The 23,441-nt window shown below is 51.7% G+C and overlaps 1 protein-coding gene and 1 pseudogene across 8 annotated transcripts; one reads left to right on the top strand and one right to left on the bottom strand.

Annotated features, from left to right (window-relative positions):
- Nucleotides 1–2,769, bottom strand: part of LOC107143615 — a 5,465-nt pseudogene extending 2,696 nt beyond the window's left edge.
- On the top strand, nt 2,735–22,640 carry Etv7 (ETS variant transcription factor 7). 8 transcript variants are annotated; one of them, XR_007348427.1, is made up of 8 exons: nt 2,735–3,422; nt 5,387–5,522; nt 12,343–12,507; nt 15,588–15,710; nt 17,902–18,123; nt 19,270–19,458; nt 21,939–22,039; nt 22,125–22,266. XR_007348427.1 is itself a non-coding variant. In XM_015487635.2 (8 exons), the coding sequence occupies exons 1-8, from the start codon at nt 2,922–2,924 to the stop codon at nt 22,240–22,242; spliced, it is 1,461 nt and encodes a 486-aa protein (XP_015343121.1). In that variant the 5' UTR covers nt 2,739–2,921; the 3' UTR covers nt 22,243–22,640. The 8 variants fall into 8 exon arrangements, 7 of the variants coding, with proteins under 7 accessions (XP_015343121.1, XP_048661155.1, XP_015343127.1 ...); XM_015487635.2 differs by having other exon boundaries at nt 2,739–3,422; nt 19,270–19,364; nt 22,125–22,640; XM_048805198.1 differs by having other exon boundaries at nt 2,741–3,422; nt 18,049–18,123; nt 19,270–19,364; nt 22,125–22,640.
- Nucleotides 22,641–23,441: the final 801 nt, after the last annotated feature.

Below are 23,441 nucleotides of genomic sequence, written 5' to 3'. Positions count from 1 at the left end.
CCAGGATCATATGCAATTTGTTGCTGCTGATCCTCATAAGGTCCCTTTCCTAACAACATATCTAGATTTCTCTGAGGATAACCAGCTGCTGCATTTCGCCTAGCCGTCTCCTTGCAAAATTCCTCATTGGCAACCTTCCATAACAGGTATTGTCCTCCATTTAGCACAGCTTTACACATATTAGCCCAATCTGCTGGCGTCATGTTCAAGTTGTTAATGGATTCGACCATGCTTACAGTGAAGGGTGCTTGAGGACCATAGGTTGTTACAGCCTCTTTTAGCTGCTTCACTGTTTTGAAATTTAAAACTTGGTAAAATCGCTGCCCTCCTGCCTCAAATACAGGGCATGTTAATATTTGAGATCTTGTCTCAGGATCCCAACTATCAACTGCGGGGGTTGGGGACCTCCCAGCATATGGAGGTGGCCTTGTTAGTTGGACACTTACGTCCTCTGGTGATAGAAAGGTGTTAGTAGCAGTCTCCTGTTGTAACTTTCCCCCTGATGGCTTTTTCTGTTTTACACTTTCTTTCTCTGTCTGACTAGCTTGAGAGGCCTTCTCTTTTACTTGAATCTTTTCCTCTGTCTGACTAACTTGAGAGACCTTCTCTTTTACTTGAATCATTATGTCTTCTTCTTCCTCTACCATTGTCTGAACTGAAGGCTTTGGACTAAGCAAACAAGATATGAACGTCCACAATGGCAATGTGCCAACTGGCAGAGTCCCTGGGCTTTTCTTTTCTATTCTTTTTAAATCTTCACCATGATGGTTCCATTGTGATATATTTAACAACTCCTCCTTAAAAAGCCATGGGCTACATTTTTGTATTGTATCAACGTATGCCCTGATTGTTCTTGATTTTACTGAGATGCCTCCTTCCTCTAACAATTTACTTAACACTCTTTCAGTTTGTTTTTTACTAATTTCTGATCCCGTATTTCTACTATAATACAACTCAACAAGATAACGCCTAACAAAACTGAAACTGAGTGAAACAAAATTGGAACAACACAAAATCATTATAATAGCCTCCTGAAATGTCCATCCGTCCTTTCTCCCTATCTGTTCCTCAGATGTGAGCGGTTTTTCTTCCATCTTACACATCTCCAGGGACAGGCAACTTAAAACAAAAGTGAAACAAAATAACAAAAGAAGAATCTTAAAATGGCTACCCATCCTCTTGCCCTGCCCTCAGGGGCGAGCAGTTCACTTACCCTCAGTCGCTCCCCGAGCGAGCCACCAAATGCCGCAGTCTGGCTGGGCACAATCAGGAGCCACTTGTCAAAAGAAACTAACTTTATTTTTAGAACCACACACGCCAAACAAAACAGCCTCTCAGGAAAAATCCTCAGAGCCTCAACTGCCACCACCGGCTTTCCACAAGCCTCTCTCTCCCACACCAGCTTCTCTCCACCTCCCACAATCCTCCTGCTCTTGAGGCCGATTGGCTGGGTCATGTGGGCGGAGCCAAAAAAAGTCCCCCAATGAGCAGCTCCGTGGTCTGAAAGGGCAGGGAAACAGTCCAATGAGCATCACCGCAGAGGAGCCAATCAGCTAGATGTTGCTGGGGCCGAGGAGCCAATCAGCTAGATGTTGCTGGGGCCGCTGTGAGCCAATCATCAGCCGGCAGCTGGAAGTTTGCTGGCAGCTGGAAGTTTGCTGGGGCCCCTTTGACTGTGGCTCTCAACAGTCTATGTCAGTGCAGCAGCTGCCAGGTCTGGTCTATGTCAGTGCAGCAGCTGCCAGGTCTGGTCTCCTGAGTCCCAGTTCTTAATTGCCATGCTCTGCTGTCTCTTGAAGGGCTTGCTCTGTCCTCAGAGAGCTTCATCAGATGCTGGACAGTATTCTGTTAGACGGATGTACCGTAGCTATTCTGTTGACCCCTATGGACACCGGAGCTATTTCTAATCATCTAAAACTATAAACCCTGATGAGATAAGTAACCATGTGTGTCTTGGATACATGCAGATGCAGTTGTTGCTGGCATTGCTGAGCCAAGGGCAAATGCATTTATAACTGCAGGATCCGCCACACTGCCCACCACCAGGGTTGCACCACTGCACGCCCTATGGAAATACCTTCCCTTCACCCTCTTCAGCAGATTATATTATTCAATTTTTGAATTTTTATTATATTAAGGGATATTTCCAGTGCTGGGAATGGAATGCAGGGCCTCCCATATGCTAGGCAAGCACTCTACCACTGAGCTACCTCCTCAACTCTAATTTGCACATCTTTTTTTTTTTTTTTAAACCAGTACTGGGGATTGAACCCAGGGGTGCTCTACCATTGAGCTACATCCTCAGTCCCTCCTCCCCTTTTTTGAAGCAGGGTCTAGGTAAATTGCTGAGGCTGGCCTCAAACTTGAGATATTCCTGCCTGGAATCGATGGGATTTTCGGTGCAGGGGCTTCATGCCCCCGGCTCAAACTGCACATCTTTAACAATGAGCCTGAGCATCTTTTTCTATATGCAGGGGCCATCTGGCCTTTGGTTTTACTTGGGCCGTCTGTTCTTGTCCTTGGCTAGTTTCTCTGATGGGTCGTTGGCCTTGAGTTTATGATATACCAATGTTCCGCCTTCTTTATAACAGCATCTGCGCTCTGATTTTCTACAAGGGTTATTAAGGCTTTTCCCTCCGTTTCTTTGGCTCAGTCTCCCTGAGCTTCCCCATCCAGGCAGGGGGAGCTGAGGCAAGAGGACGCGCTGATGGCTGGTCGGGCGACACACCTGCAGCAGCCAGAGTCAGGGAAAAGGTGTCTTGGGGGCATCTGAGTATAGGGCCTTGGTGTCTCTGCGGTCGCGAGCTTTTGGCTTCCTGGGGCCAAAAGGCAGGCCCAGACCAGGTGGGGGCGGGAAGGTCACTCCACTCCTAAAGAGAGAGGCAGCTGTTCTAGGAAGACCCGATGGGTGGCCCCTTCCCATGCTTTGTTCCGTCGACGTCTCGGGACCCGGTGTCCCCGGTTCTTCACATCCTGCAGAACCCCACGGCCGACCCCCAGGGAATCAGGGCCAGAGCGCAGGAGGGCCTGTCCGCGCCTGTGACAGGACTTGCCAGCAGGAGCGACGTCTCCGGCAGCCCGGCGCGCGGCCCGCGCCCCCGGCTCGGCTCCCGCGGGGCCCCGGCCCTCCCGGCCCTCCCCCAGCCCTGGGCGGCGGGAGTGGAGCCGGATCCCGCTCTTTCGTTTTCGTTTCCCGGAAGGATAGCGCCTACCCCAGCGCCTCGCCGCGCCTGCTCGCGGGGCCCAGGGTTCACGCCCCGGCGCTTCTCGCCAGATTTCGCCCCAGGCGACCTTTCAGTTCTCAGCGCCCAGCGAGGGGCCTCGGGGAGAGGGGCAAGGAGCACCGCCCAGTGCCCAGCAGCGCCAGCCGGGAGCGCTCGCGACAGAAAGCCGGTGGCCCCTCACCTCCACCTGGGATGCAGGTAAGAGCCCGGCAGAGGAGCCGGCCGCGCACACGGATCCACCTGCCCGCTCCCATCTCGATTTCCATTTTATTAGACCTTTAACTGCCTGGAGTCTCACTTTCCAACAGATTCCTAACCCTCACCACCAACCCTGTCCCTCTGCTCCACCCCTAGACGCTCCTCACGACGGTCCCGAGGTCCCGCCTCTCTCTCTCCCCCGCCCCCCCCCCCCGAAAATCCCGGTGCGGTACGAAGGCATCCCACACAGCATCCCCAAGCCCCCAGATCCTTTCCGAAGTCTCCTTCCCTCCTCATTCTGCTACACTAACCCGATGGGAAGTCCCTGGAAATTCCTCCACAAGTGAGGTCCTCCCAGCTGTCAAACATAATCCCACTGGGACCCCTTTCCTCAGCAGTCCCTCTCCATTTTCTTCCCTTAGAGCTGGGGCCCATCCTACCCCAGGGCCTTTCTCCACTTCCCTCTCTCCAAGAGCCACGCCCACTTATCAGCCCTCTCCCAGGCCTTCATGCAGAAACCTGGGGGTCTCCACCCTGTAGACTTCCTGGCTGCATCTCCCAGACAGTTACAGCCTCAGGATTGCCTACTCCTCTTGTTTGCAGTGGGGTGGAGGAGTGGACAAGTCCTTGTCTTGAGCCCCTTCTCTAGCAAGGGAGCACACAGCCCCTCAGTTTCTTTTCTTTTTTCTTTTTTGGTACCAAGGATTGGACCCAAGTTCCCATAACCTCTAAGCCATATCCCAGCCCACTTCCCCCTTAAAAAAAATTTTTTTTGTAGTTGTAGATGGACAGAATGCCTTAATTTTATTTATTTTTATTTTTATATGGTGCTGAGGATCAAACCCAGTGCCTTAGGCATGTTAGGCAAGCGCTCTGCCACCTAGCTACAGCCCCAGCTCCCACCAGCCCCCTTTTTATGTTTTATTTTGAGAAGTCCTCTGGGTTTCCCTAAGTTGTTGAGGTTGATCTCAAATTTTTGATCCTTCTGCCTCAGCCTCCCCAGTCACTGGGATTATAGGCTGTGGCACCTGAGTCTGCTTCCTCTCAGTTTCTGAGGCTTGGATATCTAGGAAACAGCACCAACTGGGACAGGTGGTGCCCTTCTCCTCCAGAAACGAAATGGGAACTATCCAAAAGACGTCAAATCCCCTTTTGCATGAGCCAAGGCTTGTGGAGTTTGCTCTGCTGGCTCCAGATCTGCACTCCTTAGGCGCGGATTACCTTCCTCAGACCAATAGGTATAAAACTCTAGAAGATCCTAGAGTGAAATGGACTCTCAGGACCTAGTTTCACTTTTCCTTTTCTGACTGAGGCAGTTGTGGCTGGGCTGCAGCCCCAGGGATCCTTCTGCAAATACCACATCTGGCCACTTGTTTCTTCTCTCATCCTTCTGGATGAACCAACCCACACCAGGGCTATCCTGGCTGTAAAACTGTTAGGATAAAGACTTCCCTTAGGGCTGTGGCTGTGGCTCAGTGGTAGAGAGCTTGCCTAGCATGTGTGAAGCCCTGGGTTCCATCTTCAGCTCCAGCTAAAAAAAGAAAATTAAATAATAAAAAAAAGTCTTCCCTTTGTGAGACCTCTGGGTCAGAAACTTATTCTTTTTTTTTTTTTCCTTTTTCCTTTTTGAAAAAGTGTTTATTTACTTCTGAGTTAAGGTCTTTTCATCCTGGTCCCTTGGTCTCCATGTTGTGATCTCATTAAGAATCCAGAGAGTATTTCTAGGCCTTCAGATTTCAGTTACAAGTCAAATTGTGCTAGGGAATCTTTTTCAGGGAGTTGAAAACTTGACTTGGAAGGATGAAATTTATCCAGTGTCTGCTGTGAACAAGATGTTGATGGTACCTTTAAGGTGGACACAATCTATTGGCAGAGATAAACACTCTTTCTCTCCAAAAATAATTCTCAATACATTCAAGTATGGCTAAGCCTCCTTTGACGGCTCTGGTTTTCTCCTGCTCTAGGAAGGAACACTGGCCTATTCTCCTGTAGGTCCTGCAGCGGCCACACACCCCTTAGGCACCCAGGTCCAAGCTAGATGTGAAGCTCAAGTGCAACTGCTGGGTGAGACTGGAATCTGCAAGCTTCCAGGAAGACTCCGTGAGTAGAGGGGAGGAGAAAAGCTCATTTTTTGTTAAAGTCTTAAATGTCACTGCTTATTCAAGGAGTTACCTTTCCTCCGTTTCCAGTTCTTTGGCTGGGTTTTAGCTCTTCCTTGGTGAGGAAGTCAGAGAAGGTGTACAGCTGGCATTGACCGGCAGGCAGGCCTCAGTGGTGAGATGAGGGCTGGCGCTTAATGAGCCTTTGGGTCCTTTCCAGGTTAGAGACAGGATTGGAGACATTGGCAGAGAGGAAGTGGGTGGGGCTAAACAGTGAACAGTGGCATGCACATAAAACCTTCTTTTAAGCAACAATGTATCATTTTTATTATTATAAAAGTAGCATGTGCTTATTGTCAAAAATTAGGCAATGCCAGAGAAGAGTAAGAAAATACTAGAGAACAGTCAAATGCACCTACAGTAACCATGGGAAACATTAGTAGTCTCCTTTCATTTCCTTTTCCTAAGTAATGTTCTTACCCCAGGATACGCATAGCAGTGGAGCAGGCTGGAAATTAATGTATTTGAGTCTGTATTTCAAATGAGAGGCAAAAAAAGCTAAGTGACATGTTCAAGATCACACGGGCTCTTTTCTAAAATTTTTAGTTATAGATGAACACGATGCCTTTACTTTATTTATTTATTTTTATGTGGTGCTGAGAAAGGAACCCAGTGCCTCACACACGCTAGGTGAGCGCTCTGCCCCTGAGCCCCAGCCCCAGCCCTCACACAGGTTCTTGGTAGATTCTAAGGCCAAATTTTGGTCCTGCTGGTCATCTTCTAGAATACTTTTGCTTGGTTTTTAGTTTTTATTTTATTTTATTTTAGCTTAGTTTATTTGCGGAATTGGAGACTGAACTCGGGGACACATTACCACTAAACTATATTTCCAGTTCTTTAATTTTTTATTTTTATTTTGAGACTGGGTCTTGTTGCTCAGGCTGGCCTCAAACTTGTCATCCTCCTGCCTCAGGCTCCTGAGGAGCTGGGACGTTAGGTGCATGCCTCCATACCCAGATTAAGATATTTAAAAATGTACTTCCTAAACCATGGCAATCCTAGGCTCCGCAGCTGGCTGACCCCAGCCAGGGTCTTTGATCGGGATGGGAGTCCGCGGCATCTATGCGCAGGCGTGTTGGTTGTGAAGCACCTAGACCACTTTGCTCCCTGCTCCCTGGAACACTGCCTGACAGGTTTCCTGGCTGCCACCTACGTTTTGAGCTATGACAGGACTAAGCTGTGGCTTAACAGAGGATGAGGTGACTTCACACCTCTGTGGTCCACTTCCTGATCTTTAATTGGGAAGATAACCGTGTCTCCGAGGTTAGAGGGAAGGTGGGACTGACAGGTACACTCTCCCTGAGTAGGTGCTGGAGGGAGTCTAGCGGGGAGGTGCTGCAGAGCAGGGTGGCAGGCGGGGGAGCTCCACCAGGACCCTCTGTTGCTTGTTTTGTCCCACTCGCCAAGTCCTAGAAGGTCGACCCTGGGAAAGAGCTTTGACGTGGCCCCTGGAAACTCCCTTAACTTCCCAAACAAGGAAACCCAGGCCCGGAGGCTGTGTCAAGGTCACTTTCTACCTTCAGGGCCCTGCCTGCTGGGTGAGGGGAACAGAAGGAGAAGTGAGAATTCAGAGTTTAGTCACCGCCTGGATCAGTACAAATACACCACCTTCTAGTTTTTTGATGTTCACAGGTTCATTGGGGATGTAGGGAAGGGCGAGGCTGGGGGTGAGGGAGCCTGAAAGCTGGGGCAGAGCCAGAGCTGGGGGGGGGTAGGAATTGGGAGGAGTAGCTCAAGACTACCAGACACCCCCACCCTGTGATTAATGACTCTTTGCATGCTTCAAGAAAAGACTTCTGGAGTTCTTGTTTTCTCCAAAAGTGGGTTAAAAAAAAAAAAAAAAAGGAACAATTTGATCTGATTTTAAGACACACCTACATATCTATTAACTAAAGACATAAGGACGGAAATTTTAACTCTTTTAACTCGACCTCTAAAAAACACTTCCTGGGGCTGGGGATGTGGCTCAAGCAGTAGCGCGCTCGCCTGGCATGCGGGCGGCCCGGGTTCGATCCTCAGCACCACATACAAAGATGTTGTGTCTGCCGAAAACTAAAAAATAAATATTTAAAAATAAATAAATAAATAAATAAATAAATAAATAAATAAACACTTCCTAAAAGTGAAGTTCAAACTCAAGACCTTCGAAAAACAAACCAAACAAAAACTTAAAAAAAATCAAAAACTCAAGATCCACGACTCTCCCTGGAACATGGGAAAGGGGAGGATCTTAAGTTCCATAAGACCACATTTAATTTATAAGCTCAGAAACTCACTATTTGTTTGTTGAATGAACGAATGAGTGACAAGGAGTCTTCACCAAAGGCACCAAAACCAACCAAGGCAGAACCCCTTTAGTGGGGCCCTCTGGATCCCCAGGTCTCCTGCGTACTTCAAGTGACAGGCACACCCACCCCTCTTGGATCAGCCTGTGCTCTGGTTGTACCACTCAGGGTGAGGTCACTGTGGCCTGTTGTCCCCTAGATCAGGGCTCCTGAGGCACTTGTCCTGCTAACTAGGTCAGGCCTCCTCAGGAGCCCACCCTGAAATAGTGGCTAGGACTGGGGGAGAGAGAGTAGAGAAGGAAATTCAGAAAGTTTCCTCAGGCCATTTAAGACTGTGGACAGCATGTGCTCGATCCCACTGGGCATCTCTGGGAACAGGGAGGGGCATACCCTGAGTTTTCCCACCTGGGGAGTAAGGCAGCTGGGGCTTTACCCCCTCACTGCCCATCCATGATGGAGCAAGGGCTGTCTCCAGGGGTCCTGACTCCAGCATGTCCACCTCACCCCATGCACCAGCCGAGGGGGGCTCCTGCAGTCACCAAAAGCTCCTGGGGGAGTGGGGTGGCTGCCTTGAGAGTGGAGCCTTGAGGCCAAGTGCTGTGGGCAGCGTCCACTCCCCCATCACCACAGAGTCCATGATTCCTACCATGGAGACTTCTGAGGATATTCAGACCCTCCCGCCCCACCCAGTTCTGGACCTTGGTAACTAGGGGACACTAAATGACTCATTTTCCTGCCAACAACATTCTAAATAAGCGAACTGCTGACACCAGTTGAAGGTCGGCTTTGCAGGTGCCTGGGGTGATAGCAACCTCTTGCGCCCCTCGTTTCTAGAAACCGATTGCCCTCTCAGGGCGTCTCTCTGACATATTTTTTCCCAGTCTCCCACTCCATTCCATTTTCCACCTCTAGATTCCAGGGCTGATGTGACGCAGCAGGAAGGTGAATAAACTAAATAGATCTTGCTTCTGCTTGTGTTCGGCTTGTGAGGTGGCGTGTGATGAAGAGCATCTTCTTTCCTGTGTGTTGCTCTTCTGTGTTGATTTGCCTGCCAGATAACGATGTGCAGGAGAGCAGTGGCAGTTTCACTCCAAGGACAACTGCGCTGTCTAGACAGGGGCAAAGGACAGGAGGTGGGCCGGGATGCAAGAGTGGGGCCCATGGAGCTCTGGCAGGGTGTGGCCCAACTTCCCCAGGGTAGAAGTGGCAATGAAAGAGGCCAGGTGGCGGGGAGGCTCAGTGAGGGCCACAGAGTCAGCTGTGACACAGGTGGTCGCCCTGGGGGTCTTCGTGCCTGCTCCTGCTCCTGAGCCTCTTTGGTTCCCCACAGCTGGCTCCCTAAAGAAGCTCTGCGAATATCCTACTTGGGTGCCAAGGAATGGGGACAGCTTTGCATTTTGGAATTGACTTTTAAAACTCCTCGTTGTGAATAAGCCATGGGAAGAGACCTACAGGGCCCCCTCCTCTATCTCACAGGGGCAGGGGTGGCACCTCTCCACCTCCTTCTCTGGTTGTTTCCCTGTGGCATTTAGTTTAATAGGTACATTCTAACAAGCGTGGCTTCCTGGTATTGTAGACCAGGGCTTCTCAGATTCCAGTGTGCATGTGGATCTTCTGGGAACCTTGTTGAGATACAGATTCCGACTCAGTAGGTCTGGGGTGGAACTTGAGATTCTGCATCTAACAAGCTCCTGATGCTGCTGGTTTGAGGACCCCATTTATTTATTTTCAAAATGCTGGTCAGGGTTTACTAAGGAAGTTCAATCAATTCAATGGGACAAGATAAATACTTTTGTTTGGCGGGGTGCTGGGCATGGAAACTAGGTCCTCAGGCAGGCTGAGCATGCGCTCTACCACAGAGCGACAACCCCAGCCCAGAAGGGAGAGTTTTGACAGTGACGTCACCCCCTGATGATGAGAAGGAAGATGGCTAGCAGTAGATGGGAAATTCTACAAATTAAGGACCGGAGAATGAAGAGCTTTCCCCTTCCCAAACTCAGTGCCTGGGATGGAGCCCATGCTTCACTGCATAAACTGGAAAGATCAGGCAGGCAGGGGGAGAGTAAGGCGATATCTGACTGGAATCTCGAGAGACAGACACAGTTAATAAGATAAAACTGAAAATACACTGGATTATTGCAGAGAGAGGGAGAGGCCGTGGCTGTGGGCAGGTGAAACCTGGAGAGTCAACCTGGTTGGACTGGTAAGGAGAATCCAGAGACGCTCATCCAGAAACTAGGTCAGGGAGACTTCTTGGAGGGAGTGGACTCCTTATGCCACATTGGTAGCCCGGCTGAGCCCTGTGTGCTGGCTGCTGTGCCAGGTATTTCACAGGTATCACCCCATCTGACAGCTGTACCAAGCCTTGTCTCAAAACAAGCCTGTGGCTTTGCCAGGCACGGCTCTTTAAATTGGTGACCTCACAGCCTCCCTGGCACAGTCCTGTGTGGCTGGTGTGGATTTTGTCATCATTCCGGGTTTGCAGATGAGGAAACAGAGGTAGTCACTTAGGTCACAGCTGGCCTGACACCATCATCAGTACTATTCATTGTGTGTTTTTACTTTTCATAATTTTTTTTTTTTTGCGGTCCAACTCTCAGTCAAGTGTATTTCAGGGTGCAGCTCCGTGAATTTTATGTGCATAGACAGCCGTGTAGCCACCCCTGAGATCAGGGTCTAGGACATTTCCAGTACCCCAGGAGGTTTCCTCGTGCCTCCCGTTCCCATTCAAAGGATGACAACTCTTCTGATTTATCTCCCCAGATTGGTATTGCCTATTCTGTTTTGTTTGTTTCTTTGTTTTGGGACAGGGCCTGGCTGTGTTGCCCAGGCTGGTCTCAGACTCATGGGCTCAGATCCCAGAGTAGCTGGGACTACAGGCATGTACCACCTGCCTGGCTAACATGGCCTGTTCTTTGTGTGTGCGACACTGGGGAATTTTTATTTATTTATTTTTAGTTGTAGATGGACACCATACCTTTATTTATTTATTTGTTTGCTTATTTATTTATTTATTTAATTTTGTGTTGTGCTGAGGGTCCAACCCAGTGCCCCATATGTGCCAGGCAAGCGCTCCACCACTGAGCCCCAGCCCCAGCCCCTGGCACTGGGGATTGAGTGAGGGCCTCATGCTGCTAGCAAACACTCCTCTACTGAGCTCCGTCCCCACCAATAGAAAATAAACGGAAACTTTCCAAATATCCCTCAGCTGGAGAATAACCATCCAGTTGGGATGTTTTCCTGCCAAGCTGCTAGGCAGCAAATCTTGTCTGCCTTTCTTCTTGAGGGACACTTGGCCATGTCTGGAGACATTTTTTGTTGTTCTACCTGGGCCTCCACTGAGTGGGCAGAGAGCCATCGAGTGGGCAGAGGGGAGGGATACTACTAAAACCCCTTCAATGCACAGGACAGCCACCACAGCAAAGAGATCGGGCCCACCATGCTAATAGGACCCGAGGTGAGAAATTAGACCACACTGAATTGCTGGATTCAGTGAATTACTGATAAAACTTTTTTTTCTTGTCTTGACCTTTGATGGGCACTGGTCCTTTATCTGTCATCTGTGATGTAAATATTTCCCCCAAATCTACCCTCTTTTAGTTTCATTTGTGGTGTTTTGCCCACCCCTCCCACAATTATAGTCAAATGTGTTTCATTTTGGTAGCCTCTGTGTTTCCTGTCATGGTTAAGGTCTTCCCTACTCCTTCAGTGCATATAATTTTCTGTTTCTATTTTAAGATTTCTATTGTTCTATTTTTTGGGAACCCATCCCACTTGGAGTTGATTTTGTAAATGGTCGAGGTGGGGGGCCATATATACACATACATGTGTGTGTTCCGGGTGCAGAATACACAGACAATGTGCCTCCGAGTACCCAGTCCAGTACCATAGCAGATCCCCATTAAACATTTGTTGAAGGAATAATTGGAAAACAGTCAGGGGGTGGGGTACCAACAATAAATAAGCAGATGCATCCGTAATACATATAGAGTGATAAAAGCTAGCACATAATTATGGCAAATGTAAAAGCAAGGTGATGCGACAGAAAAGAACGGACAGTGAGAGGAGGTGATGGGGTTTGGGGAAGGGACCCACTTAGAGAGAGTGTTCAGGGTGGGCTTCTCAGAGGACTGGAAGCCCTGACTTCCTGGAGCAGGAGAAACGATGGATGGATGGAAGGATGGATGGATGGATGGATGGACGGACGGCTGGCTGGCTGGCTGGCTGGACGGATGGACGGATGGACGGATGGACGGATGGACGGATGGATGGATGGACAGCTGGATGGATGGACAGCTGGATGGATGGACAGCTGGATGGATGGATGGACAGATGGACGGACGGATGGATGGATGGATGGACGAACAGATGGATGGATGGACGGATGGATGGATGGACAGACGGATGATGGTTGGACAGACGGATGGGGCGTAGGTGCCAGCCTCTGCCCCGCCCCAGCCTGTGCTTGCCGCCCAGGCCTCCAGCCGGCGCTGTGGAGCAGGGAGGACGTGCTGCACTGGCTGCGCTGGGCCGAGCAGGAGTACTCGCTCCCGCGCACCCCGGAGCGCGGCTTCCAGCTGAACGGCCGCGCGCTCTGCATCCTCACCAAGGACGACTTCCGCCGCCGCGCTCCGGGTTCAGGTGAGGGAAGCTCCGGGCTCCACTCTTCAGTGAGTTGGTGGGAACCCTGGAAGGCCCGGGAGGCCCCAAGCCCCTGGGGTCCTGCAGGGAGCCTTCTCGGGAAGGCGCTTCCTCCCAGCCAAGAGCAAAACTGGAGAAAGTTCCAGAATTCATTGATTCACACTGATAAGAGCTCAAGCCTGGCCCCCTGTATGGGTTTTTATTTTAGCCAGAACCCGGCCTGAGGTCAAAGGAACCATGTTTCAGGAGCAGAATCTGGTGGTGGCAGCAGCAGAGCCTCTGGAGTCCGTCTGACCCTCCCTTGGCCTTCTCGCTGGTGGCTCTTCATGTTGGTGCTGATCTGGTGTCTTCTAAGACGACACTCTTGCTTTCTCTGCAGCCTGTTTTTGGCAAGCAAGACCAAAGCCTGAGTGGCAGAAGGGGTTTTCTCAACTATTCTAATTTACTTCTTTTCTTCTAACACACCCCACCGCACTGCCACCTCTCAGGTTCTGTCACACTTTTTCCCCTCATGAGCCTTCTTGAGTGGCTGTGCCTGGATTTAAATTAAACAAACAAGCAAACAACAACAACACCCCCCCCCCACAAAAACCCATTTTAAAAAAAATTAACACACTGTATTAGTGCTTATTTATGGGCTGCAGTGTGACATTCCAACACATGTATACAATGTGCTGTCACAGTAATGGGCCTATCCAGCACTTCAAACTGTTATCATTTCTTTATGTTGGGAAAATTCAGGAGTCCCCTCTTCTGGCAGTTATGAAATATGCAGTTAATTATTCTCAATGATTCCCTGGATTTTATTTATTTATTTATTAGTACTGAGTATTGGGCCTGGGGTGTTTTAACTGGGCTATATCCCCAGCCTTTTTTAAAAATTTATTTACTTTTTATTTGAGACAGGGTCTCCCTAAGTTGCTGAGGCTGGCCTTAAAATTGCAATCCTCCTGCCTCAGTCACTGGGATTACAGGTGTGCTCCACTGCTTCCAGCTAGAAATTCCCTGGTTTTAATGGGGCTGGTGGGTGGTGGGAGGAGATCCAGGCTCTGGCTTCTCCCACAGCGGAGACTGTCTGGGCAGAGGCAGGGCTGGGCTGAGGCGAGCACAGGCCTGCTCCCTATCATGCCTGTGATTCTCTCTCACTTCCTGCAAGCAACCCTGGTCCTCAGGAGCCCATTGTGTACCTCTTACCCCATGGCTGTCAGGTGGTTCTCCACCCAGGGATCCCCCCAGGTTCCTCCTCCCATTTTCCTGCCTACCATCAGCAACTTAGCGAAAAGGTGGGAGTCAAGAGGCATTTCTGGGACTATGGACAGGGCCCACCTGCCTTTAGGAAGAGGTTAGGACTATTCAGTCCCTCAGAAGACAGGCCAGCCTTTTGGGGGGAGGAGATACCAGGGGCATTCTACCACTGAGCCACATCCCCAGCTCTATTTTGTACTTTATTTAGAGACAGAGTCTCCCTGAGTTTCGAGTTGCTTAGGGCCTGGCTGTTGCCGAGGCTGGCTTTGAACTTGCAATCCTCCTGCCTTGGTCTCTGGAGCTACTGGGATTACAGGTGTGCCCCCTGCAGGGGCAGCTGTTTAATGAAATTTGGGGAATCCCATTATTGCAGAGGAGGCTGCTGAGATCCCTACCCTTGATTATTTTGTTCTTGTTTGAGAGGATTTCAGGAAGACACAAAATTTAGTAAAAAAAAAAAAAAAGTAGCAAAGTTTAGAAGGGATAGGAAAAAGGGAAGGGGAGACACTCTTAACGGAGAGTGGGTCCTCTCAGAGAGAAGGACCGTGTGCCCCTCCTGCCCTCCAGTTTTATTGGAAGGTCCCAGGGAAGTTTCCAGAGTCCTGCCCAAGTTCACCTCTTGACTTTTGACTGACAGCAGGATTGTGTTAAATATCCAAGTGCCCACTGTGCCTGGTGAAGTTCCAGGAGAACTCAAGGTCACTTTGTCCTGTGCTGACTGGTTCTAATTGGAACCTGTTCTTATAGATATTATGGTTGGTGGAATTCTTCTTAGCTCCCTGAGTTCTAAGACCAGGTCTGTGTAAGGGTCACAAAATCTCCATTCCCCCATCTCCCACTGCTGGGGGGGGGAGGGTCTTGTGTTCTTCTTTTTATTTTATTTTTTAAATATTTTTTTTTAAGTTACCAATAGACCTTTATATGCGGTGCTGAGAGTTGAACCCAGAGCCTCACACATGCTAGGCAAGCACTCTACCACTGAGCCACAACCCCAGCCCTTGTTTTTATATTTTAAAATATTTTTATTCATAGATGGACACAATACATCTATTTATTTATTTATTTATTTATGTTTATGTAGTGCGGAGGATTGAACCCATTGCCTCACACACGCCAGGCATGTGCTCTACCACTGAGCCATAACCCCAGCCCTTATGTACTGATTAGCTGAGGCAGGAGGATTGCAAGTTCAAGGCCAGCCTCAGAAACTTAGTGAGACCCTGTCTCCAAACAACAACAACAAAAAGGCAGGGATGTGGCTAAGTGGTAAAGTACCCCTGGTACCACCAAAATAAATAAATAAATAAATAAATAAATAAATAAATAAATAAAACAAATAAATAAATAAAAGGAGGAAAAAAACAAGCAAGTATGTGGGGTCCGGTCAGTGCAGTGGTCCCAGTGTGTAGAATTACTCCCTTGACCTCATGTTCCCGCCACTCAAGTCGGCCTGTTATCTATCATCCTGAGCCTTAGAAGAACTGCCTCTGCCTCCAGGGATGTGAGACACGGTTGTGCAGTTTGTGCACTGAACTCAGGCCCTCAACTGGGGGCATGTGGGGGTGCTCAGCCTGACCTTGGGGGGGGATACCTTGGTGACCTTGGTGCCCAGCACCTTCCCCTACCAGGAAGGGATGTCTTTTTAGCTGTAACCGCCAGGGGGCGACATTGGCCGTGCCCCTTGTCAGCCCCAACAGCCGGAGCCCCCACCTCCTTTAGCAGGATGCTGGTGACGGGACACCCTGGGCTTCGCCCCGAGAGGCAGGTGACCACAGGGGACAAAGACTGGGCTCCCCACTGGCCTGGCCAGCAGCCTGCCTCCCGCCCACCCCCAGGTGACGTCCTGTATGAGCTGCTCCAGTTCATCAAGACCCAGCGGCGAGCCCTGGTGTGCAGGCCGTTCCTCCTGGGGACCTGCCGGCAGAGGACGCGCCCCGGGCTGCCCCAGGCCCCGGAAGGTGAGGAGGCCCTTCCTGAAGCTCCGAGCCCGCTCAGGTCAGCCTCGTGGCGGGACCGGCCATCCTCAGGGCAAAGCCAGGGAGGGGTGGCAGAAGCTGGCCTCTCTCCCCCTCCAGCCTGGCTCCTGCAGTCATTTGAATGAGGCCGGGGTCCCCCTCCTGCCTCTGTCTCCATGGAAACTGCTCCTGCCAGGCGCCAGAGCATGGGACGCCCATACCCTCTCAGTCCTGTTTACTGTGGCCTCTGCAGCCTTTGACCTAGAGGTCATCTCCCTGCCACCCTCTTCCTTTGACTTCCAGGATGTCCCACTTGCCTGATTTCCTGTAGCCCCAGTGGTCACTCCTCAAAAATCTCCTTCTCTAGGTCCTCCTCTTCTTCCCTACTTCCAAATGTCAGGCACCCGGGGTCAGGGGGCTCTTCTCTGTCTACATTCAGGCATTAGGTGTTTGGATCTTGGAAATTCACATTAGGTACTGCCAGTGACTCCCAGGCGTGCCCTGATCTGTCCCCCACGCTTCCTGTCCCCCCTCCAGTGTGTCTAGTGGGCATCTCAACCCCAGCAGCCCCTAAGCCAGGGGCCCCATGTCTCCACACTGCTCCTTTCCAGCAAAACCCGGCTCCTCCTGCCAAGCTTAGTTCAAAACACTGGACAGCGTGTTAATTGGGTTTTCATCTCTATGACCAAAACACCGAGCAGAACAGCTTAGAGGAGGAAAACTTATTTTGAGATCATGGTTTCAGAGGTTTCTGTCCATGGTTGGCTGGTTTCATGGCTCTGGGCCCAAGCACCACGGCAGAGGGGGCTGAGGAGAAAACTGTCAGGTCACTGCAGCCAGGAAGCAGAGAGGAAGGAGGGAAGGGACACAGGGCGGGTGAACCCTTCTGGGGGGCCCTGTTGACCCACCTGCTCCAGGACTGCCCCCCCCACGGTCCCCCCCCCTCTCCGCCATACTGTAGTCCTTTCAGATTATTAAACCATCAAATGATTGATCTGCTGTCAGGTGACAGCTCTCCTAAACCAATTGCTTCACCTCTGAATGTTTCTGCATTAACACAGGAGCTTTGGGGGGGACCCTCATTTCCTAACCCTAACAGACATCACATTGGATTCCTGTTTCTCCTCCGTCTTCATCCTGCCAACAAATCCTGTTGGCTCCACCTTCAAACCTCTGCCAAATCCATGCACTTCCTGCACCCAACTGTTGGTCCCCGTGCCGCCCCATCACCTCTGGAGAACCTCCTTGCTGGTCTCCTCACCTCCGCTCTTGACCTCCAATGATCCGTTCCCCACAGAGCTGCCAGAGACCGCTAAGTCAGGCTGTGTCTTGCCTCTGCTCAGAATCTTCCACTGGCTCCCTTCTCACTTGGAGTCGAAGCTACAGTCCTTACAGCGGCCTCTGCTCCTTCTTCAGGCCTCTCCCCCTTGTTCCTGCTGCTGTGGCCACAAGGGCTTCTTGTGTGCTGAACAAGCCAGAGCTATGCTTGTGCCCCAGGGCCTTTGCTCCTGCTGTCCCCTCTGCCTGGATTCTCTTCTCAGTACTGGCATTGCTCCCTCCTTTACCTCCTGCAGGGCTCCGTCAAATGTCAGCCTGCAGCAGAACCTCTTCCAGATTCCTCATCTGTCTGCAAGCTTTATTTTCTCTCCCCGTCTTGTGGACTGCTTTTATCTTCTTTTTCATTTTAATCATCTGTCCTCACAAAAATAAGCCCCATAATGAGTCCCAGTAGCAGGTAGTACTGCTTCGCCTATCTCCAGGGCCAGGACGATGTCGGCAGTAGGAGTCAGACAGCAGTGTCAGATCAGCAGAGAGGTTTCTGGATTCAGGGATGTGTCCCTGAGATTCTGAGTGCGATGCCTGGCTCACAGACAGTTCTTAATATTTCCTGGGCAAACGGCGAGGACGCTGGATGCTGGCACCTGGTTCTAGGCCTGGCGCTGTCACAGCTTGACTTTGCATCAAAGAGGAAACAGGTTGAGTGACTTGTAGGGAGCAGAGGCTGAGTGACGGGCTGGCTTGGCTGTCTGGCCCCGGCCACTGCACTTTATGGCCTCCCCACTCTCTCACCAGGAGGTGGACAGGGAAGAGCTTTAGCCACAGGAGTCCCAGGCTCGTGCTGAGGGCCTGGGCAGGGAGGCCCTGGGCAGGGAGGCCCTGGGCGCACAAGATCAGTGTGCTCCTCTGCTTGCAGAGGGGATCGGGCCCTCTCAGGCAGCCCCCCAACCCACCGCCAAGTGCCTTCTGTCACAGCCACCAGCCCTGGGGCTTGCCAGCTCCTTCAGCCACCTGGGTTCTCTCAGTCCAGCCAGGCAGCCCCTCAGATTATCTCATTGTGCAGAGCCCGGCTGCAGGACCAGGGGGGTCTGCTCCTTCCCCAGGATGCCACGGGCCCCCATTGATGGCAGGATCGCAGGTGAGTAGGGGGCTGTGTTCCCTGGGCGGGCGTGAGGTGTGCTGAGGCTGGGTCCCAGAGGGGTCACGGGTGACAGGGACCAGGGGTGAGGGGATCTGGGCCGGGGGTGGGAAGTGGGGTGATGTCCTGTGTGTTGGCCACAGTTGGAACCATAGCAGATGGATTGCTTAGGATTGCCAAGCCCAGCCTGTCCCCAGGGCAGGGACAATTTAGGCAGTCAGAGTCGGACACTCAGGTTGGCTAAAGTACCTGCCCCCGTCCCCTCTCGCCCCTCCGCCACTGCTCCATAACTCTTAAAACTCTATTGAGCACTTACTATGTGCCAAGCTTGGTTCCAAGGCCTTCATTTAGTTGTACAACAGCTCTTTGATGTGGGTACTATTTTAGCCTGGTTTCATAGATAAGGAAACCAAGGCACAGAGAGGTTAAGGACTTCCCTGGGATTACACAGCACTTATGGCAGAGCTGGGATGTGAACCCAGATTGTCTGGCTGCAGAGCCTGCCCTTTAACCTGGTGAATCACTTCACGGTCCGCCTTCATTGTTAAGGGATTGATTGTTAGGCGGACAGCCAGACACAGGGACAGAGAAGCCACCCATCTTTCCGGAAAATGTTCCTAGCCATGGTGGGGCCACCAGCTTAGTACTAAGACACGAGACGGGAGGAAGCCTGGCTTCTGGGTCAGAAGTGACTCGAGGCCAATAAACGCCTGAGTCTTTTCAACTGCAGTGCCCACCTGTCCTGAGGGATTTGGGCACATTGACCACCTACCACCCATCACCACCCTCACAGGGAAGCTGCCTCGGGTGACTTTCCTGAAGGGATATGGCCCGGGGCCCTGGGGCTCAGATCTGCGAGGGTGCCCTTGGGCGCTGATTTTCTGGGCACTTCCTGGGTCCAGGGTGCTGAGTGCCTGGGCAGGGTCTTGCCCGTGGGCCCCGCCAACCCTGGCATAGGGGAGCTGGCCGGTGTCTGCAGAGCTGGGCTGGCCTGGCGCTCCGCCTGCCCCCTGAGCCCATCCCCTCCCGCGTCCCCTGGGGTTATGAGCCACCTCCTAGAGTTCTGAGGTACAGAAGAGCCCCCATTGCTCCTGTTGACACCACTGTCTTCATCCTCCTGCTGGGGCTCCCTGGGCTGGCCTCCAGGTCCCCAGGGACACGGTCCTCATGGCTCCTCTGTGCTGACCTGCAGACTGCCACCTGCTGTGGGACTACGTGTACCAGCTGCTCCGGGACGCCAGGTACGAGCCCTACGTCAGGTGGGAGGACAAGGACGCCAAGGTCTTCCGAGTCGTGGATCCGAACGGGCTTGCCAGACTCTGGGGGAACCAAAAGGTGAAGCTGGACCAGAGGGCGGGGTGGTCTCCACATACCCAGGGGACAGAGCGAGGGGTCAGAGTGGACCCCGGGGCACCAGAGGACCATCCTCGATAATGGAGCCTTCCCTTCCCTTGGGGTCCCAGAAGTGCAGTGGTTAAAAGTCACCTCTTACGGATGGAGGATGTCCCTGAGGTGTGACATCGCCTTTGCTTAGTACTTAAGCCTCTTTGGGGGGGCAGTGCTGGGGAGGGAGCCCAGGGCCTCACCAGCTAGACCAGCCTCTACCCCTGGTGTATGAGCCTTTCAAAGATCTTGGCGTGGACTGCATGGTGCCTGCCGGTTAGCCCAGAAGAGGAAGCTGGGTATCTGAGGGAGGGTGGGAAGAAACCCAGGTCCCTCGCTCCCCTGGGGGCTGAAGGGCCCCGGGGCGGCTGAGGCCCCTGCGCATTCCTATTCGGGCGGATCGCCCAGAGCTAAGTGGGTGTCCATGAGGAGATCGCAGGCAGTTCACCCTAGTGCTCAGGATTCAACATTTATTTTTGGGTTGGTATTAACAAATGGGACCGCCATCTCCGTCTCAGGGCCACAGTGGTGACATAGGAATGATAGTGCTGCACTCCTGGAATCCCAGTGCAGAGGCTGAGGCAGGAGGATCACAAGTTCAAGGCCAGCCTCAGCAATTTTGCGAGGCCCTGTCTCAGAATAAAAAATGAAAAGAGGCGCCGTGTGGCTCTGTGGGTGAGGGCTGCTGGGTTCATCCCGATATCCGGGTTCCTTTAAGGAAAGAAAAGAGAGTCTTTTGAAGAGAACTGGCTACTTTCTGCACAGCCACGGTGGCCACTGCTGCTGCCACCCTGTTACGGCTGGTGCTTTGAGAGCTTGTGGACAAGAATTCACATGGTGACAAAGAGGGATAAAGAAATTGTTGGGACACTTCTAGGACTTGATGATTTTGTCAATATAGTGCTGGGAGATGTCACTGAATTTTGAAATCACATCAGAAAGAAGGATTACTAAATTTGATGAGTTTTTTTTTTTTTTTTTTTTTTTGATACCAGGGATTGAACCCAGAGGTGCTTAACCACTGAGCGACATCCCCAGCCCTTTTTTACATTTTATTTACAGACAGGGTCTCTCTGAGTTGCTTAGGGACTCACTAAGTTGCAGAGGCTGGCTTTGAACTTGGGATCCTCCTGCCTCAGCCTCCCGAGCCGCTGGGATTACAGCCCTGTGTCACTGTGCCCTGCTCAGATCAGATTTTGCTAAATGGAAACAATATAACGATGCTGGTTCTGGGGGGAGAAGGACCTGAGATATGAATGAATTCCCTTGACTTCTGGTGGATTCCATTTTGTTTAATAATGGCAACAAAGTAGATTTTTTTTTTAATTTTTAATGTTTAGATTCTCTAAAGCTAATTTTCCCATTAAAGGGAAATGCTTTTGAAGATGAATTGTATGACCAGTTTTCTAAGTTAATCGTGTTTGTCCTGGAAAAAAAAAAGTAGTTTGTTTTTTGAAGACTGAAAAAATAAATGTGTTTTTGGTTAACTTTAAAAAATAATGATAATCAGCAGTTTTTAGCATTTTCTAAAATGCAGTGAGTGGCACCTGCCTGCCCTCTGCTGTTGGGAGGGCTTTCCCTGTGTTAACTCACTTAATACCGCAGCCCTTGTGAGGCAGGTGTTATGTGAGGTTTAGCAAGTGCCAAGAGTTTAGCCCAATAAGGGGACAGTGTGGGGACTGTGCCTGGGCTAGCAACTGCCCTGCACTATTCTGCAGCCTCTTGGCAGTGCTGGTGGCCGGAAGGATGTTAATGACTAAAGTTCGAGGGTGTTTAATCTGGTCCAACCCCATATCGCCCAGGCAGGGAAACTGAGGCCCAGAGTGCAGCAGCTCCACTCAGTGAGCACATACTAATGCCAAGCGCTGTGCTGAGGATCTTCACGAATCAGCTAACTTAATCCTCACAACAAACCTCACGACAAATGAAACTTTCATTTCATTTCAATTTAAATGGACTCAGAGATACAGAAACGTGTCCAAAGTCACACCAAGTGGTGAAGTTGGGCTCACTGATGCCAAAACCCAGGCTTCCTGCGCTGACCCTGTACTGCCTGCCCTCCAGAGGGAAGTCGGGGACCTGGCCACAGTCATGCTACTCACTGGCGCCAAAGCCACCCGTGCAGTCCCACCACACAGCCTCTCCCTGTTTCCCACAGGGCATGTGTGGTTATTTATTACTGCTGTGACATTTGCTTTGGAAAAGTGACCTGCGGTCCGCTCCCACTGCGTAGTCTCCCCTCCTTCCTTCCCTGACCACCTCTGCCTGTCTCCTTCCAAACTCAACAGAGTGCCACTAAACCCTGCCAAGCCCTGGGCCCAGGGGCTTGGGAAAGCATTCCGCCCCGTCTACTCCCTTCACCGTGTGGAGAGTGAAGTTTGGAGGCCTGGGCTATCGAACGGGGGCTGACCTGGGGCTGCTCTACCTTCCAGAACCGGGTGAACATGACCTATGAGAAGATGTCCCGTGCCCTGCGCCACTATTACAAACTGAACATCATCAGGAAGGAGCCGGGGCAGAAGCTGCTGTTCAGGTGAGCAGCCTGGGGACCAGGGGACAAGGGGAAGCCCCCTGTGTGGGGGGCAGGTGCTGATTTGTGGTTGGGATCTGGATTCCAGGTTCCTGAAGACTCCAGAGGAGAAAGTCCGGCACAAGAGCAGCCACCTGGAGCAGCTGGAGAGCCAGGAGCAGGGCGGGATGGACTTCAAGGACAAGATGCTTGTGGTCCCTCTGTGAGGGGCCAGCAGGCTCCAGGCACGGATGGGGTGGAGACCAAGCCTCCCCTCGAGGCAGCCCCCTGGCTCCTTGCAGGGCAGCGGGGATTCCCAGACAGATTGTGTGATCCTGGAATCATAGCTGTCGTCTGGAACCCCAAGCTGCCTGGGACCTGGGGTGGCTGAGAGCTGGGAGGCCTCACACCCAGGACACTGGGAGAGACTGGTCAACCTTTGTGTAATGCAAACAGAGTGGACTGTCTTGCTGTCCTATCCTGGGTACCTGCCCAGCCCAGGAGAGGTGGCCAGTCTCTGGCCCTGCCCAAGAGAGGACTGGAGGTCCCTCACAGAGGCTCAGTTTTCCTCATCTGCAAAAGGGGTGCACTTATAAAAACCCACCCTTGGGGATGACGTATGAAATGGGAAAAGAGTCAGTTCTTTGGAGGCTTTAGCAAATGACCGTGCTGGTAGCTGGTGCTTTTTAAGAGCTTCCTGGGTTCCAGGCCTCGTGCTGAGGGCCTCACATATGTCTTATCTCATTTAATTCACATACCAAGCCCCTGAGGTTTCTAGGTAAGGAAACGAGGCTTGCTGACCTTAGGGGACACTTTTCTGCCGAGGCCCAGCCCCCTGTCTGTCCATGGCATCTTGGCTGAGCTCTTTATTTTAATTGGCCCGACCTCCTCATCCTCTGTGCCATCACAGGTGGCCCTATGACTATGACCCAGTGAAGGCCACCGTCCTCCTCGCCACCTGTGGTTTCCTGGGCTCTTGTCCCTATACCTGCCAGGTGACCTCTGTGGAGTGGCTTCTCATCTGTAAAATGGGGTTGCTTCTCCCGCCCTGAGCTCCCAAGGCAGCGGGAATCTTCCATAGGATGGTCTCTGTGGAACCTCAGGCCGTGCCCTGCTGCCGTCGGTGCTGCTGGCTAGGGCTCTGCCACCCAGGGCTGCTCCAGAGCACTAGGACACCTCTGTCCCCTCAGCAGCTGCTCTCTGCTCCCAGCCCTGAGGGCTGACAGGGCCTTGGGTATCAGAGCCTCTGCCCGGCAACCCCAGGTCAGGTCGGGGAGAAAGAGCAGGAGTGTCCCCCTCATCAACCAGAGCTTCTTGAACTCACCTCCTTTCCCCAGAAGCAGGAAGCCACCCTGTCTGCCCCCAGCCGGCAGGACAACACCCACCCCCTCACGGGGCCTGCGCTGGCCTGAGTCACAGTGCAGGA

This window comes from Marmota marmota, unplaced genomic scaffold (genome assembly GCF_001458135.2).
Source record: "Marmota marmota marmota unplaced genomic scaffold, marMar, whole genome shotgun sequence".
Lineage (NCBI taxonomy): Eukaryota > Metazoa > Chordata > Mammalia > Rodentia > Sciuridae > Marmota > Marmota marmota.
Note: the sequence above shows the minus strand (reverse complement) of the source record. Positions and strands in the feature narration are given on the sequence as shown.